The sequence below is a fragment of the Dicentrarchus labrax genome, unplaced genomic scaffold (genome assembly GCF_905237075.1).
Source record: "Dicentrarchus labrax unplaced genomic scaffold, dlabrax2021, whole genome shotgun sequence".
Lineage (NCBI taxonomy): Eukaryota > Metazoa > Chordata > Actinopteri > Moronidae > Dicentrarchus > Dicentrarchus labrax.
This window is the reverse complement of record NW_026136715.1, coordinates 22,150,744-22,169,564: the sequence shown is the minus strand read 5'-3', so window position 1 is coordinate 22,169,564 and position 18,821 is coordinate 22,150,744. Positions and strand designations below refer to the sequence as shown.

The following is an 18,821-nucleotide window of genomic DNA, read 5'->3' as shown; positions in this document are numbered from 1 at the left end:
AAAGAAAAATAGCATGATTCATATAAGAAACATTAACAAACTTACCAATACAAAAGTCAGAGTTAGAGGCTCTCAGGGTTACAAAAGTGAAAAGCACTTTAAGAGAAGAGTTGACAATGCTTCATAGAAAGTCAGAGCTATCTGTAGAGCTGGGCTTTACTGGGACTCCACAGTTCAGTCTAATATTTGAAACAAACTATACTGGCTGCCAGTATCTGCTTTGACACATGGATTATACAACTTCATCTGAAAATTAAGACTATTCAAGTTGTCCTGGAATGCATTCTGAATAAGCTTTGGTTCTATGTGGATGTACTTTACTGCACTTTGACCAATTACAGAGAAAAATTGAGTTAGAGAATCAAAACTGCTAGAACAGAAATAATTAACAACTGAAGAACTTGGTAATGTAAAAAAAGTACCAAATAGATTTATTTTCAGCAATGATACATTGTAAACTGGTTAATAAACATATAGACTTTACAAAATACATCCTATTCAAGCATCACATATATATACACTTAAAGTTAAAGGAATGATTGCCTTTTAGAGCTGGTCCACTTGAGTTAAAACAGGTGACATCACTTTTCATCTTTTCACCCCGACACAATTTGTTGAGCCAACTCACAACGTCTAGATATTATATGTGAACAGATATGCAAGATAGGCCACATTAAAGTATTCAGCAAAGACTGCGCAGTGACAGACTTGGAGCGAACTGATAAGAATGAATGCAACAACATACACACAGAGACCATTAAATCACACACAGCCCACACACACACACACACACACACACACACACACACACACACACACACACACACACACACACACACACACACACACACACACACACACACACACACACACACACACACACACACACACACACACACACACACACACCGGTCTATAAAACCTACACAGAGTTCAGTTATGGCTTAGAGGACATTTTAAAATGTTAAAAAATATGCGTAAGACATCTGAACTGTGGTCTCTTTGTCTGGAATTAATATTACCTTGTTGCATTCTTGACACCTCATCCAACGACTACACACTATAGAGCATACTACATAATTCAGTTCGTCAATCAGGTGTCATGTGCTGCAGCCAGCAAAGACAACAGTCAACATGTGGTTACAATGAAAATGCACAAATCACAGATCTGTGTGTGATTCAAAAAATTTACCATGATGTAAACCTTGAAAAATAATAATAATTCTATACATTAATGATACCAGTGTTTAAGGCACAGTCTGTACAGTTGGGCCACTATTGCCAAGTAATGTACTGTAAATCTGCTCTTCCCCGGGGAGCACTTCATAAATTGTTCAAAACATTTTATCCATTGATGGAATTTGATTAACAGAATTCGGGAAAGTTTGATTCAACTGGATATTTAGGGAATTTTCCAGAGAATTGCAATGTGGCCTTTACCTCTACTGAGAGAACCAGCTTTTGTTGTATATTAAGTAGTAGATGTGTCCCTGCCATCCTTCCTAAAGATTAAAAAGTGCTTGAACAGACCTGATAACCCCCATCAAGAGTATTGCAGTAACTGCCATCCACAACTGACCTTGTGCATTTTAGTCCAAGATCCTTGCATTTCCTTCAAAAGTAAAAAATACCTCTTCTACAAAACTGCATTTGGACTTTAAAAGGCCAGTTTTCACAGCATACAAAGAAAACACAGGGACATTCCTGGAACAATAGTGGGGCCAAACTCCATTCAAAAATCCACCATTTTAACGTGCTTACACATTAGAACATGACATGATATCCCCATTAATGCGGCATACTTCCAACATAAAAAGGTAAAACTTTACTAGGTGACTTGTGTAAACCCAATTCTCAGAGCAACATGAGTGAGTTTCATTAGGCTCATCGTTCAGATTCCGAGCCCAAAAGTTTCCAATAAATTGTGATATTTTTTTTATAATTAGAAATGTATTTTTCATAATTTTTCCCCCATTTTCTTTTATTTGTTTCATTTATTTTAAAATCTCACTTTTCAGGTCACCACTGTAACAACCCTACTGTCACCAAAACATGTTATATAATGATTTAAGGTTTAATCATCTAAGTATTCATATTCTTATTAATTTTAAAAAGCCATATTTATTTAATGCTATTTTTATTTCATTTTATCAAACTCTTTTGGGTCTCATAGTTCACCTCTTATTCCCACACATTGATTCCACCAAAATAAAACATGGAGACCACAGCAAAGGTGCTGTTTGGCCCAACGCTTGTTAATGTACCACATTATTCGATGGAAACATTTTAATACATATGAATGGCAACATTATCATGACAGATTTTTCTGAATAGAGTTTGGTGAGACCCCCCCCCCCATCCATAAAAGACAAAATGGCACAGAGCACGGTCAAGCTAAAAGCAAGACTTGGGAGTCCTAGAGACCTTGGAGAAGACCTCATAGATGGTGGAAACGGACTCAGAATTCCTCGTCCTCTGAGCTGAGGTAGTTCTGCTTCTTTCTCACGTTCCAGTGCAAACACTGGGCCAGGCTCTCGAACCAGTCGTTGACCGGGTCCCGGAAACAGATGGAAGGAACAGGGAAGCAGGAAGTGGTGATGGTAATACTGGAATAGGGATGGGGAAAAAAGAAATTAATCAGAAATGGTTTTTTGTTACAAAGGGCGATGGCCGAATGAGGAAAGAAAAGTCCAGGTATTTGCAATCACAGAAACAAAAGAGATGTTGACATAAGATTCCGTAACAGTACTTCCTTCTGAAGCAACACTGGGTATTTGTTTAGCACTCTTCAATAGCTCTAAAGGATTGGCAGCTCATTTCATGAACCAGGAAGGTGATTATCTCTGGGTGAGTTACATAAAGGAAGAAGCTGGATCTTCCATAGGGGACACTCCTGGCCACAAGCCCATTAAGCAGGTTGAAAAAGGTTACATAACAAAGCCAGTAAGTGTTGAGGCAGCTGCTGGAGGAGTTAAACTTATTATCCATTACCGAGTGTGTGGGCTTTGTTTTGCTCCATTTACTCAGCCTTGCTCGCTGTTTTATGTGGCTGAGGTGTGATGATCAGCTAGGTATGTGGACTAACCTGTCGCCATGGCAGATCTCTTGTCTCTTTCTTCCATCAAATGACACCCAGGCTGTGTTTCTGGCATCCCGGGACAGCATTATCTAAAAAAAGACAAGCAAAGAATGCAGAAAAGTCACACAAAGAACCAGTTGGTTTTCACAAATTTGCTCAACTGGAATGAGAACTTTTACTGTACCAGTCAGTTTAATTTACCTCTAACATAATGGTCTTTTTTTGAATAATTTGGGGTTTCAGCCTGCAACACTCACAGTCAGACTAATTAAAATCCTGCATGTAGGATTCTTCATCATAATGTAACTTAAGTGCTAGCTGTTGTAGTAGCACGCGCATGTGATAAATAGACTGAGGAGGAGGAAAACATGCTAAAGAGAAACAACAAAACGTGTTTGTGAAATCATATGCATCAGATTTAGCTAATGCTTTGACCTCTGATGTCAGTGCAAAAGCAAACTACCTCCATGAAAGACTCAAACAGTCAGAGTAAATACCTTCAGCTCAACCCCGGCCGGCACCACAATGGGTCGGAAGGAGAGCGAGTGTGGGCAGATGGGGGTGATCATGATGGCGGGAACGTTGGGATGGATCATAGAGGCTCCTGCTGCCACTGCATACGCTGTACTTCCTGTAGGTGTAGATACTATCACGCCTGAAGGGACACACACACACACACACACACACACACACACAAGAGTGAACTAAAGCCCCATGTCAGGCCCAGGACTCACATACTGTAACTCAATAGGTGACCTTTATCCTGAAAGCACATAAGGACTTCACAATAAAAGCATGCTCTTCACAAATGGGGGAGTATTTAGACTAGGGCTGAAACTAACAATGGCTTTCCCTATCATTTTAAAAGTTAAAATGTTATTTAGTGTAACATTACCTCCCTGGTGTTCAAATAATTGTTAAGCTGCATGAACCTCCCGTAGTTTCTCTGTGCCGGCCAGAGAAGCTCAAGCACATGACAAGAAGTTTGACTAGGAACTATTTTTATAAATTCAAATCTTTTATGTTCTGAAAACATTTTGCTATAATCTCTTTTACTACACCATACTTTGAGTGAATCCCACCTCACAATGGTAATGTCTAGAAACAAGGTGAATGTCAGCCAGAGGTGCAGAGATTAAACTTTGCCCCGTCCACAGTCCGTCTTGTTTGGGCTTGTATTAAATACCACTCAGCCCTGAAAGTGAAAACGCACGCTTGACAGCCTCTGATAAACATAAACCGCTGATCTGATTTATGTGTCAGCACTCTCTGACTCTGGACTTGTTAAATGGTGGGGTTACAGTGCAAACTGGCCTGAACCCGTTGTAAGTATTTACATTTTGCCAGACAGACGAGCATCAAGACACTCACCGTCTCCCTGCACTGTGGTAATGAGGTGTCCATCCAGGAAGAGGTCGACATTGGAGAGATAGGAGGAGGGTCCTCTGTCCACCACCACCTCATTCAGTACCTGAAACACACACAGGGAAGACGCATTCACATGTTAACTTGTGCAATCTAGACACAACTGCACACAGCTACAACTGGATACTGTTGGAATCATGTATAGAGGGAAATTAATAACCAGGTTTCTCATGTTCCATGTACATCCCAAATATTATCTAAACCAGGATCCAACGCAAAACTGGGATACTAATGCGTATGTAAACGCATCCACTAACAACTGGTCTACACTAGACAAGACAAAAACACCTTGCATCATAGAATTAGTGCCAGTAAAAATACTTGTCAGATACTATTAACCTCGTACCTGAAGCAATAATTACTCTGTTTTCTCATGTGGTTCTTTAATAACTGGTTCAGGCCCACAGGCATCAGCCGGACAGCTGCGTCATAATGACACCACATTGGTAGCCTGTTTTCACTTATTTACAGTGTGGACTGAGGCCGTAGTGGAACTGCATCTTGCTGTCGATTCATAAAAAACTGTAGCATTGTTTCTTTATAAAGATCCCCATTGGCGGCTACCATCTTTTTCATTTACATTTACAACTCTTTGTGTGTGTTTGCTTAAATCTTTTTTCTCATTGCAAAGAAATACCAAAGCACTGGTTTAAGGTGCAGCAGCTACCTGATACTGCATGGCTTTCCGGCTACTTTCGTTGTCCCCATTGGTCAAGATGATGCCCTTTTCATCCACTCTGGCCTTCTTCTCCCAGTTCTCTTTAAGCACCCGCACCCTCAAGCGACTTCGCAGGACAATGGCAGCATTACCTATTTAAATATATTAAGGTTCTTGTGTGAATGAAAACTGGAGCACAGCATATGCTTTACAAACAGAACAGGAGTGTTTATGATGTACAGAAACCACGGCTGACAGACAGGTTAGAGAGCTTTCAGTACCTTCAATAATTTGGGTGACCTGAGACTGGTATGTGTCAAATTTGAAAGGTGTCAAGAAGCCTAAGGAGCCCAGGTGGAAGGCCATAACTGGTGGAACGCTCTCCTACAAGTAAACAAAACGAAGAAAATGTTACGGCATTCTAGTAAATTTAAAACCCCACGAAGAATGTTTTTTTAAACACCTGGCTGAATACCTGGAAGAGCGAAGATGCATACAGCAGAGTCCCATCTCCACCAAGACAGATAATGAAGTCTACGCGATTGGAGATGTCATCAAGATCTGAAAAATATAAAGACAATAAACCTTTTAAATATCTTACATAAGATCATACATGATTTATTTTATATATATATATATACAGTGTCTATACAATCATAGCAAAGATGACTGGTTGGTTTTCATACCTTCTCTGAAAGTGCAGAATTTCTTAGTAATAGCCCCAAAGTTTTCATCGCCTGAAATGGCTGGGTCCTCAAGAACTTTCTTTTCCACATAAACAATCAAGTTTTTAACCTACAACAACAACAACAACAACAACACCACACACACAAAATTAGAAACAGCCACTGAAGAATATATAAAAGAAAGCACAACATTTATGCTAACAGGATTTGTTCACAGATGACATAATGCTTATAAAAGAGCAGCAAAGGTGTAGCCTGATGATGGCATCAAAGTAATAGTAACAAGATCACACAAGAATCCATCTTGGCCAGACCAATCAGTCTACTGACAGCTACAGGGGTGGGTGCTAGGTGTGACACAGCGAGAAGGCACTGTTCGTTAAACAACAATGGCGGCTCCCAGAGATGTAAGCATACATCAGTTATATCAGAACTGAAATGTGTGAGCACTGAAAGCTTTTCCCAATGGAAAATACGTTTTCAATCTTCTCCCCAACAGGCTTTGTTAATAGTTTGACTACATTATATGGTTTGTTGGATTGGTTGAAGTTTGACTGTAACAGACAGCGATAGACAGATGGTTCATCCAATCACCTGCCGACTATTGAAAGTGAAGTGAAAGGGTCTGCCCTTTTCCAAACAGATTCCAGTGACAGATTCCCAAATGGTTCTGTGTAACAAACCATCTAACGAGTCAGGTAAGGGTCATGGATTAGGGGTTAACCTAATCATATCTCAGGAGCAGGAATAGGCAAAGCAGAGTTTTATTATGAGTGAGTGTTTCTTTTATTTGACAGCAAGGACTTTGACTAAAAGAGGACAACACCAGCTTCCCACCAGGAAACACTTTTGAACAGTTATGTTTGTTGTTAAAGGCTAATCCCATCACAGTCTGTGGTCAACACTGAATGGTGTCAGTGATCACGTGGTCTTACCTCGGTGAGGAACATGCAGAGCTCTTTGAAAGGCTCAAGCAGACTGGCATCTCGTATCTTCTTGATGACAAGGACACTTTTTGGTGGCTTGTTCCACGTCAGTCTCTGGCTGGCGGGGTCCTGAATGTGCCTGAACACACAAAGAGAGCTTTCAGCTCAGGAGGGCAAAAAACAGACTCAACGGTCACTTGATAAGGATTCCCCCTTACATCAGCATAGATCTGAACCAGATGGCTGGCTGATGTAAGATCTGTTAACTATCTGATGCATCCTACTGTTCATCATAACCAGGACTGCTTAGTAGATATCCAATTAGAGGCCCTGGCTTAAGGTCTAGCTCTGTTGCCACATATTGCTGACCTCCATGGGTCGTCTGCAGGGCCCTCACCTTAACTCAACCCCTCAGTGACAGTGAGTCAGGGATATTATTAGCACAATGTAAAATGTTTAGAAAAAGAAAAGGCAAGATAAAAATGTTTTGAGAGAAAAAAAAGAGGGTTTGTGTTCTCGGATATGTTCTCACAGGAAAAAGAGGACATAATAATGACTAAGCTAACAGGGAGACATCAACATGAACTCCCCAGGCCTGAACAAATCCAAATCATATGGAAAATGAAGTGCAAATAGCCATGGTGTATTTAACAATACCGACTTCTGTTGAAGGTTCTCATTATTCGCACTCTGTCTCACATATTAGGCAGTTACTGATGGTACAATAGGCTGATTCTAGCTCTTATACAATATTTCATTTTTGTGATATGATTACAGCTTTGAAGCAACCATTTTCTAAACACAAGTTGCCAATACAAGCTTTGTATTGGCAAAACAGTGATGAATGATTAGCCTAGCTTTAGAGCAATAACTTGCACTCACTAATTTGCGTAAGAAAAGGAAAATGACAAGCAATTGCAAACATTTAGAGTTTTCAATTGAACACCTGCCCTCATTATATCATATATTCTGATGAAAACGGATTAGTTTCTCCATAGTTTAATAAAGGATTTATATATGTAGTGCCTCAGATTTCTTTAAGACTGCCACCAATATCATGGACTTCCATTAACAGTTAGCTGGACAGTCACTGTTTTTTTAAATCTCTAGTGCAAATATACTTTTGTCTTCGCAACTTAGGATTGCAACCATGTTATAAAACCTCCTAATGTCCCACATCAACACGTCTTTACTCCCTTTACTTAATTTCCTGCAGGCAGTGTTAAACCTACACAGGCTGCCCCCATACCCAAACACTCTGAATAGTGTATTTGACAAACATTTGCTGTGCTTTAAATAGAATGTAAATTAGCATCATTATCACACAGTGACATTTACGCCAATCACATGTGGAGAATGGTAGTTTCAAGCCTCGTTACGAGCAGCTGTAGCAAATCGGTGGATGTAACCGAGACTAAATGAGAGAATGACTAGATAATTCCTCATTCGCATCTGCAAATAGGAACTAACATCTTGACTCATTAGAAAACATAACCATAACATCCAACTTTAGTTCCACCCCACACATGTTCCCACTGGTCATACATGCCTTCTTGCAACACGTCTACACAGTTTGAGAACCGATGTGCTGTCAACACTGCATTCATGTCATGCTGATTTTACTGTAAATACTAGCTTCTAATGGTGCTTTACTGTACAAGTATCTTTTGTAGGCTCTGATAGCTCTACTCGCACTAACAGATTGCAGCAGTGTGTCAACATCGGCCGCACATGTGGCCCAATGTCTGCTACTGTTTTCAGTCCAAAATAAATATTGAAATTATTTGACACATTTGCACTAATACAAGTGACTCTGTTCTGTAATGCCACTACACACCCTGCAGGTTCTCTCACCACCTGAGGATCCTGACAGGAGAGCATATTACAATCAGCCTGCAGACTTCTGCTAACCCCTAAATGATACCGCACACAGTTTGTGACCAGTGACTCAAACACACAACCGACATACAAATAACTGACAAATAGCAGCATTATTAAACAATATCCTTGTCCCTTTTACTATGTCCACTCAAAAAGTATCAAAACACCAAACAATATAACGCAATTTAACAAAAACACCACAATCTAAAGCCTTAAAACTGCCACAGATTATTTACAAAGGCAGTAATTACTAGTGTAAGCCCGCACTGTGCAGTACACGTTATTATGTAAAAATGTACCACAGCCTGAATGACACAAACATGAACAAGAACAAATAGAAAACTGAAGCTGTGCAGGCGTTGTTTCGAATATAAATAATAAAAGGATACAAAGCAAAACTTCATTAGCATTTGAAGCGCAGGCGAGCTGTGATCTATTCATGGACAGTTTCTCCTCTGACCACCTGAAAGCATCCACACCCTGACCTTCCCCTTTCATTCAGCAACCCCACTCTCACAAACCACAGGGCCATACTGTTACAACAGCCAGCCTGTGATAACACGCAAACACTGCCACTTCTACCACTTGATATAATACGACTAGACCTTGATATCACGACTGAACTTTGATATCACATCCAGTCTCCAAAGTCCACACAGGTCTAACCTTAAGAAATATAAATTTTTCATTCAAAAAAAAAAAAAACTCCAAAAGCCAAAAATAATTCTCTACTTTGTCTAAACATAGTCTGAAGCATGACATCAGTTTAATATTACTATTAGCTCACTGCGGTGAAGCATATGGTTGGCAGTAATCCACACACTGCCTGGTGCTGCCAGTAAATATTTCACCCATCAAACATGTTCTCTCTGTCGAGAAAGAGACAGGGACGCTCCGCTCACCATTTCCACACTTTGTTCTCGTTGTGGTTCCCGGGAGTGTCCTGCAGTATGCATTGGTTGAACTTCATGGCTGTACTCATGTAACAAGGATGCTGCTTCAGGTTGACTCAGTTGGAGTACAGAGCTCAGTCCCAGTGGCCTGTGCCGACACAACAACTCATTCTGCCTCTAACAACTTCCTCGATGGCTGCACATTGCAGAGCAGCTGGAGCGGCGGGGTCAGTTCACTTCTTGTGGTCGAGCTGTGAGTCAGCCACCGGTTGTCTGAGAGGCTGAGAGTCTCTCCATGCGCTGTGGTGGGGCTCCAGGATCAGCAAACAACCCCTCAAGCTGGATTCACTGCAGCTATATTTGTCCCACTGAGGACTTAACAGTAAAACCTTCCTGGTGCATTCTGCCGCGGAATTAAAGCTCTCACTCATCTTAAAAGGTTGACTTCCTCTCAGCCCCCGCCCACACTGCTCTGCTGAACCCACCCATTCAGGGAAGGGCTTTCCTTATTGGACAGGTGTGATTTACTGAAACACAACAATGCCATGGCTTTCCACTGTCATTCTTCTTTATGTAAAGAATGAATAGATGATTGATACACACTGTATCAGAGAGAGTAATACTTTAGGGTTTACAAATCTCCCTATATAAAAAAGAAAGCTTGATATACCAGAGCAAATTCAAGTTAATCAAAATTTTACCTTTTATGAAAAAATAAACTGATCGTGTATTTTTTGTGTAAAACCAGAAAAGTGGCCTTTTAATTTTATGACCATTTTCAAGAAGAGACAATGTGGCCAGGTGACATGTAGGAAGGGGAAGTCCGGGGTGAGAATAGATTAACAGGGCTACGTGGGTAAATGATGTAATTATGTGTTATGGGAATGCAACAGGATGTACCCGAACTTCCTACTGCCTTATTACAGTCACCATGATAACTTCAACATAAGTGTTCATTAGAAAATGTTTCTGAGAATGAACTTGTCTTTGATGGTCTTTATCTAAAGCACTATGGACTTGCACAGAGTCAGGTACTGTAAAAGAGGAGCATGCAGTGTAACTTTCATCTGTCCTACACTGGACCAAAATACGCCATAAACAGTAAATAAAGGTCCAGGATTTAAACAAAGTTCAAAAGTTACATTTTTATCTCTTTCCAAATATTGTCACAGACTGCCTTGACAGCGGTTATTTACACAGGAAGGCAACATGTTCAGAAATTGAAAGGTATGATGTAATGTCAGCGTTCTGTGTACTTTCAGTGTTTCATATTGCTGTATGTTACCTCGACTTGACAGCAGTGTTTGTTTACGAAGCAGATCAAATAAAAGAGAGAAAATGTGGAGCACAGTTTATCCAAAAGGCGGGTTTCTAAAACAACTCCTTAGGGCACTTGTTGTGTTTCATTTCCGGGTGTGTTTGGGCGGTCTGGGACCATTGTATCGGGTGGAGATTACGAACCTTTATTTATGCTATAAAGATAGCCTGGTTTTGCCACTTTTAACCTGTCTAGCAGCTTTGGGGAAGCTAATCCTTCAATTACTGCTGCCTAAAACAAATAGTGCTGGGAGCCACTTATGTGACTGAGGGAGTCAAGAGGTCAACAATCTGACCAGGCCTTGACGGGAACACATGAAGAGTCTTTCACAACTCTGCTTAATGACTCATTAAGCAGATCTGTGCAGCAGTTTCGGCAGACAGACACATTGTTCGGTGGTGAGCTTCTGTTGATAATGTGCTGATATGATTCTGTAGTAATTGGTGTTGGCATATTGTCTTACATTATATACTGAAGCAAGAGATGTTATATTGATAGGTGCAGGTAATGTAGGTGTAGCATTACATCAGCAAGCTTACAAGTGTATTAAATGAACCAACATCTATCTTACACAGTCTGAGCAAAAAAGTGTGTTAGGAGCTTTATGTGTTTAACACACAGTGAATTGGATAACTTTACATTAGAGCTGAAAGATTAGTCGAATAATCAATAAGTCGATTGACAGAAAAATAATCAGCTTTCTCTTATTCCAGCATGTGAGCAGTTTAATTTGTCCAACGTGATAGTACACTAAATATGTGGTAAATTAATCTCAAGGTCTTACATAATAGCTTTTTAGTGGACCTAGTAACACAATATTGATAGTCTTCATCAATGGTTAGAAAGCTCTGGAAAAAGCTAGAAAGTGGACCTTGAGTTGAGATTACTTCACAAAACTATTCTTTCTCTCTACCCTTAAATTTAGAATAGACAATGAGAAAGTGGAAGCTCTGTACTCTACCACAACGATGCCACTGCTTTCAGCTGTAATGTGAGGGTGTTAACATTCACATCAGATTGAACAGTTGATAAACTGCAGGCCTTTAAATACATAGTAAGCTTAAATGAAGTCATCATATTTTATATCTGGCTGCAGCTGAACACACAGTCGACACTTAGTGTGTTCCCAGATAATGCTCCATCAGGCCTGTAGCGGGAACATCTTAATTTCTTGCTTGTTTCTAGAGCTGGATGTCTTCAAAAATTTACTGGAGCCTATACAATGCCTGCATTTTGGTATCAATACCCGACCTATACTCTATTCCATACCTTATTTGAGACCCATTTTTTTTCTACAAAAGAAGCCCAACGTTGCCTGTAAGTTAATTTACAAGAAGCTGTATGTGAATTTATAAATTAAATATAATAAAAATAAATAATAAAATAGTCCAATTATCACATTTCAGTGAGGCTCTCCTGGCTCTTTGCTTTCAGTCTGGTCTTTAGCAAGTCAATCACATGCTCAGTTAGACTGCGGTCAGGTGACAGACTTGACTAGTCAAGAACACGCCCCCCTTTAACCATATAAATTGCTGAGTTGCCTCATCTGAATGTTTAGGATTATTGTCCTGCTGCACTCCTAACCTCATAGTCATTATTACATTAAACAGCAGTTAAAATGCAATTTGCTGGAGTGGAGCGAAAATAATGCCAAACATGGCACTCCCTTCATACTTTTTAATTTCACAATTACTTTACCTGGCATCATATCAAAAGTCAGTCAAGTGTGTTTTACAGATGCACAACATGCTATTTAAAATGAAAACAGCTTAACTGGGCACGCTTAAACACATCTTCAATATTAGTATGGAGCCTTTGGTCGGTATAGTAGTACAGCCATAAAGCACAACTCTGGTTTTAAGATGTCACTTTTGATGAAACAAGAATAAATATGTGACATTGCCATATAGTGTGCAATACTTTCTTTAAGGTCTACAGTTACATAAGAGGATATTAGGAAATGTAAGTGGAAGACTGGACTCATGAGGTTAAAAGCTTCTCATAAACAACCAGTTTAGGAGAAGTACACAGTAGATCAGGAAGAATGGGGTTAGCCACATTTACTCTCATCAAAAGCAAGTGAGAATGACGCTCAGCAGCATGAATATAAAGTGCATGCTCGATGGACGTTTCTTTATATCCTGTATATTTTTGGATAGCTGTGCAATTTAATGATTTGACCACCATCTACTAAGACACAAGCTAACGTGGTTAGCTGGTATCTGAGTGGCAATCATAGTTATTGCTTTTTAAATGTGACCCCACTGAAGTTAAAACTGAATTTTCTTTGTTTTAAAGTAAAAATTATAAATAATAATAAAGTAAACGTTTAATAAAGAGAAGATAGTTTGCGACAGAGCACTGACAAGGAATGGGTGCAATGTTTGATACTTTTTATGCATGAAGAATGCTACACTACCTTACATCCCACTTGTGGACTTCCAATAGTTAGGAAGGTTCTGGTTAAAGCTACAAGGCCTTGCATTGTGTTGTTGTAGTTTAAGTGTTTAGTCTTTTTAAGGATGTGGTTATATTTATATATATATATATATTTCAACACATTTGAACGTTTTTGTGAGTTCCACTGTTTTATGTCTTATGGGGAAAGTGCTGTTCAGGCTTAAACAGCAGCTTTTTTACCAAAGAGGTAAGCACCATCTGACACCTAACTCTTCTGGTTAAAATAGTACTGACCAAATCAATGCTGGTCAAAAGAAAGGTTAAATATTAATTCAAGTGGAATTACTGTGTTACAACTGACCCCAAGTCTTACAGTTATTACTGTCTCAACAAGATCTAAACGCGACATCAAGTGGCTTTCATGGTTTTTGGTGTTGCACAGACTTAACTGACACTTTAATGCAAATTTGTACATTGATTCATAGCCTCAATATACCAGACGATCAGATATGGTGTATGGTACCGGAGTGTTTACAAGCACACAACTTCTGCCTGTCATCGCCCAGAGGGCTCCCCTAAAGAATTCTTTTGTAATTGTTTCCACCCAGCTTTAGCAACAAAAGCTGGACAATGTCCACAGTCTCTTTTGAGGAAAAAAAAAAGCAACTTACATTACTGCGTGTGGATTCTGGAGCATGCATGCTTTAGGGCCGAACGTGGTCACAGGACTTGGTCCATGTAGAGACTGATTCCTCCTGAAAGAGAGGATGACAAAGACAATTGGATTCTGAAGAATGCAAAGAACCCCTACAGAAGAAGAAAAACACTGCTTTTAGACGTGAGCTATTTTTACACAGTAGAAAAAGAGAAGTAAAAGTTTAATTTTGTTTCAGTTGTAAAATAACATTTCCATCATTTACTGGACACTGTAAGCTGAGCTGAAGAATGGCCAGTGTTGTACACCGATGGCGGGATGTAGCTAAAATTCCTACATTTCTAAATACATGTAAGTTTCTCATCAAATAAATTCCACTTTCATTTCTTTGTTTCAAAGAAAAAAGAGAAGTGAAGCCACAGTGATTGAGACATTTAGATACAGAGCCTAAACCTAATAATTCACTCGATTTAATTCATCATCAGGTGATATCAGACACACGACCAAACTACCTGTCTATCTAATGTATTATAAAACATGCTAAATGTTCTGTGTGACCTTTGATGCTCTATACTGTGTCAAGACTTTGGCAAATGTAGTAATGCATTGTGAAATGTCTGAAAAACAAACACTTATATCTCTCCTACCTGCAGTACAAATACTGTATCAGTAAATGATGAAATAAAGTCCAACAGTTTTAAGAACCATTAATATGAACACATCAGATGTCTTTATCTACTCTGGAGTTTGAGAACACAGACTAGGTTGCAGTGGAAAAATCCTAGCACACTCTGGCTTTCCAGACTTACGACTGCGTTGCGGGTGAAAGGTCACTGACTTTGAGCTGCAATGGAGGAATACTAGCCGACTGGCTCTAACTACTGGCGTTGGAGCCGTATCACATCGCTCAGCCAGCAAATCCTCTTAGCAGTCTGATTCTGCGAATTCACCATCTGCTGTTTATTGCCTCTTAAAGCTGCATTAATCAATATTTTCATATTAACAGCCAATGAAATGAATCTGTGTAATGTGACAGGTGTTCCTCATAGTGACAAACCCACAGAGAATTATCATCGATCTGGCATCTCTACTGAGTTTTTATCCTCTTTTAGGTCATTGTTTTGGGATTAGTCAACAGGCCAGAAACACGACTCCAGTGGGATGATAATGCTGGTTGTCTATCAGGTATTAGTAGGATACTGTTTACTAACAGCTTACTAACGGTTCTTTTGCCCTCTACTGGACAAAATGTTTTTAATGCACCTTTAAGATTTACATTCACCATCTCAGCAACAGCACAACAAATAGCAGAGGAAAAAAATTCCCATCCCAACTCCCAAGGGTCCGTAGTCATGTCCTAAATATGTCTTGGGTTTAGACTAACCAACTAACAAAGATAAACAGTCAATAACCCAAAGATATTCAGTTTAAATTGACAAAGATACAAAGAAAAAAAATCCTCTCATTTCACAAGCAAAGGAAACACTAGAATATAAACTTTACATGCAACAACAAAGGCCAGTCATATTACTGACTGTCAAGATGCTCTGTGCCAAAGGGTATCCTGTTATAATCATTCTGGCAGGGTTGATGATCAAAGAAAACTGAGAGCAGAGAAAGCTTTCACTTTTAACATTTACATAACATTTTTAACATTTCAATCCAACATTATATATTCATCAAGTTCCCCCCCCATATAACTCCTCTTGTATTTTGAAATGTTTCTTCATGTCGACAGTAATCCATCAAATATTATGTTACGTTGGTAAAAAACCCAAATGATTGCACAAATTTTTACAAAATTCTATGATTAAATTCACCAATACTTATTCTGCCATGTTAAATAGTAACTCCAAGCACCCTTCAGCCAAGGAACCCACTTCCCTCATGTTTGTTTTTTATGAGTCACTGCCCTATAAGCATAAAATAACTCTCCACAATTCTAAATTCAACACCAATCCTCACCAAATGTCAAAAACGAGAAGTGTCATTGCCAAACTAAGATAAACTCAATGAAACTGAATATGTGGGAGTATATTTCAACATCTTGGACATGTGTAATCTTTGAATGACAGTTCACTTCCTCATTTCCTCATCAATAATGGGACAGTCCAGATTGCTACTTCAAGGACATGTTAAGGTAGGTCCTCGCCGTTTCCACTTCTCCTTGTAAGAAACCTCACGACTGTTGCTAAAACATACAAACAAAGGCCCCTTGCAACAACCACAGTGAACAAACATTTCAGGGTGTCAGACCTTCGGTTTCCTTGACACCATTGCTGTTATCGTTGGAGGGATTGTGCACATATGTGTTTCTCAAATGTCTGAGGTAGTGCAACAGAGATCATGTCACAAGGCTGTTTCAAAAACATTTCTCATGAAACCCAAAGCAAGAGCAGCTGTTCTTAAATACCACACAGCAGTTACTCTGGTTATTGTGTTGTGGCATGTGTTCTTCATTTTAATACGAAAGGCAACAAATGATGTAAAACTGACATGACCAGCTAGACAACATCATAAACAACGACCCCAAAATACAAATGCAGTAAAACCAGGCATGTTTAGATTTAGATTAGTTCTCAAAGGGGGATAAGTCTGATAGGTACATATCTATAAGGTTCTAAGCTAAAAGCTGATTCCACATCTATCAGTGAGACCATAACCATTAGTAAAAGATCCTATTTAGTAGTCTGGCTAGAAAAGCAGCCGGTTAAATGCATGGTCTAGGAAATAATGGCATCTTGTAATGATCTAGTTATACAAATCTCATGACCTATAGCTCCAAACATAATAACAGGCTTGTCATCAACATAAAGAAATCATGTTATATCTGTGGGCCCCTGTTCAACGCCCACCTGTACTCAGAGGAGCTGCTGGCTGAGGAGGTGCTCAGGCTGCGGGTCTTCCTGTTGCGTCTAGCCAGGCTGCGGCCGGCGACCTCTCCTCCATCACAGGTGGAGCAGCAGTACGGGGCAGCTTCCACTCTCACCTCCTCTCCACCGTCCATGTCAGACAGCCAGGCTGTAAGTAAACTGAGAGGACACGGCAATCATTGACAGAGCTTCAGTCAAATAATGAGGCATTCGAGCGTTAAGTCAACTTAGTCACACTGCGCAGAAAATCGCCCATGCACGGTGGAAACGCAGCTCCAAACACCATTGGAGAATTGTGCAACTGTATTATTGCTTCAGAACCGCGCAAACACCTTACAGAATATTACTCTACACAAAGTGTACATAGATACATTAACAGTCAGTCTATCATTCGGCGCACATACAATCCAACAGGCCGTACACATATCTGGATATTTCCCACTTTTAATATTGGTTTTAAAACATGCATCCGACAAATTACAGAAAAAAACAATACTGTGAAGTTCAAACTATTTCTAAGTCTATGTGAATTTGAAATAACACGCTAACGTTACCGACATACAGTTACAGTCCGATACATTTGAGTTTAAAGTGAAAGTTACGTGTAAAGCAGCACATTAGCGGAGTTAGCTAACGTTAATGAATCATAACAAGGTCCCATCATCTGAGGTTACCGTCGGCTAGACAACCGGATTAAAAGCTAGCTATAACCTAGCTATGTACAGTTTAATTATTGTGTCACAGCTTAGTGAGGCTGCCGGCGTCGTTGTCACTCAAACTAGCTAGCTCTGCAAGTTTCCTAAAAGTCCAATTATTGTTCAACCGACACCGAAATACAAGAGTGTCCAGCGGATGAATGGTGACGAAGCCAGACCGTAGTTACAATATTCACAGTGAGCTAACTAAGCTAGTGGGAAGCTAGTTAGCGAGCTAAGCTAGTAGTTAGGCATATTCAACACAAAGCGTAATATGAACTACTTCTGTGGCCAACTGTACCTTTCACCCACAACGTTACAGGGCACGACACAGATTGGGAGCGCAGGAACCTGCCGTGGGATCAGAGCCTCACCATTGTCCCCTCAGATAATAATGTTACACCATCTTACTTTACATGAGAGCTGTCAACAGTCAGCTCATCACTTCCTGATACTGACCGACCAATCACAGGCTCGCTCGCTCCCCGCCGGTGTCATTTTGGACTGAACGGTGTAATTACATTATAATGAAGGTCCTATACGTGAGGCTGCTGTATGAATTAACTGGTTATTATCGATATTAGCAGTCATCATGTTAACAGTTGAATTACACTGTATAGCTTTTGGTTTATTTTTACAATAGGGAACTGTTTATTAGAACAGAATGATAATTACTAGTATAATAGCATTTATTATCACACTCATTCTTATATAATATAGAACTAATAGAAACTTTTTTCTCTCTTGTGCTACATTTGCTGAATGTATATGCCAGTACATTGCCAGTTGTTGATATTGATAATTCAAAATGTACCAAAGCAAACCGTGTCCCCTATATCCACTATATCCACTATATACTGTTCCTATAGGTTTATTTCTCTGTGTGATTTTGAACAAGTTCTACGTGTCAACTCATCCCAAAGTGGCAACTAGCACTTTTTCCAGATTGTCTGAATATGTCATCTGGACAGTGATGCAATAGGACTGAATGTGGTCTGACCGCTCTGCATGACCAGAATATTTTTTCCTAGGGGCCATGAGGCAAACATTTGGTGCTGGCCCCCCATTGCCAACTGGGGGTTGGACCTGGGGCCTTGGGCGGTTTGTTGGTAATCCAGTCTGACATACCTTTGGGTTCTTGTCTCGAAATATGCAGGTGGTCTAGGCCGTTCGGTTAAGAGGTTATTGCCCGTTCACTGTGTCATAGATGTGCTCAGTGAACTGGAAATGTTCATTATAAAAAAAGGTTAATCTCATATCAGTATGGAACATATATCTAAAACAGTGTTACCTGTTTTCATTCATTCACTCATAAGCAACTTCTCAGTTTCT

General features: G+C 39.7%; 1 protein-coding gene across 2 annotated transcripts; it reads right to left on the bottom strand.

Moving 5' to 3' along the window:
* Window positions 1-405: 405 nt before the first annotated feature.
* nadka (NAD kinase a) lies at window positions 406-17,942 on the bottom strand. 2 transcript variants are annotated; one of them, XM_051424726.1, is made up of 12 exons: window positions 17,791-17,942; window positions 16,777-16,953; window positions 13,938-14,021; window positions 6,784-6,913; window positions 5,849-5,957; window positions 5,638-5,723; window positions 5,444-5,546; window positions 5,172-5,314; window positions 4,451-4,550; window positions 3,577-3,734; window positions 3,086-3,168; window positions 406-2,606 (listed from the first exon to the last, which is right to left on the bottom strand). In XM_051424726.1, the coding sequence occupies exons 2-12, from the start codon at window positions 16,926-16,928 to the stop codon at window positions 2,459-2,461; spliced, it is 1,296 nt and encodes a 431-aa protein (XP_051280686.1). In that variant the 5' UTR covers window positions 16,929-16,953; window positions 17,791-17,942; the 3' UTR covers window positions 406-2,458. The 2 variants fall into 2 exon arrangements, with proteins under 2 accessions (XP_051280686.1, XP_051280687.1); XM_051424727.1 differs by lacking the exons at window positions 13,938-14,021; window positions 16,777-16,953; window positions 17,791-17,942 and adding an exon at window positions 9,558-9,964.
* Between the last annotated feature and the right edge of the window lie 879 nt (window positions 17,943-18,821).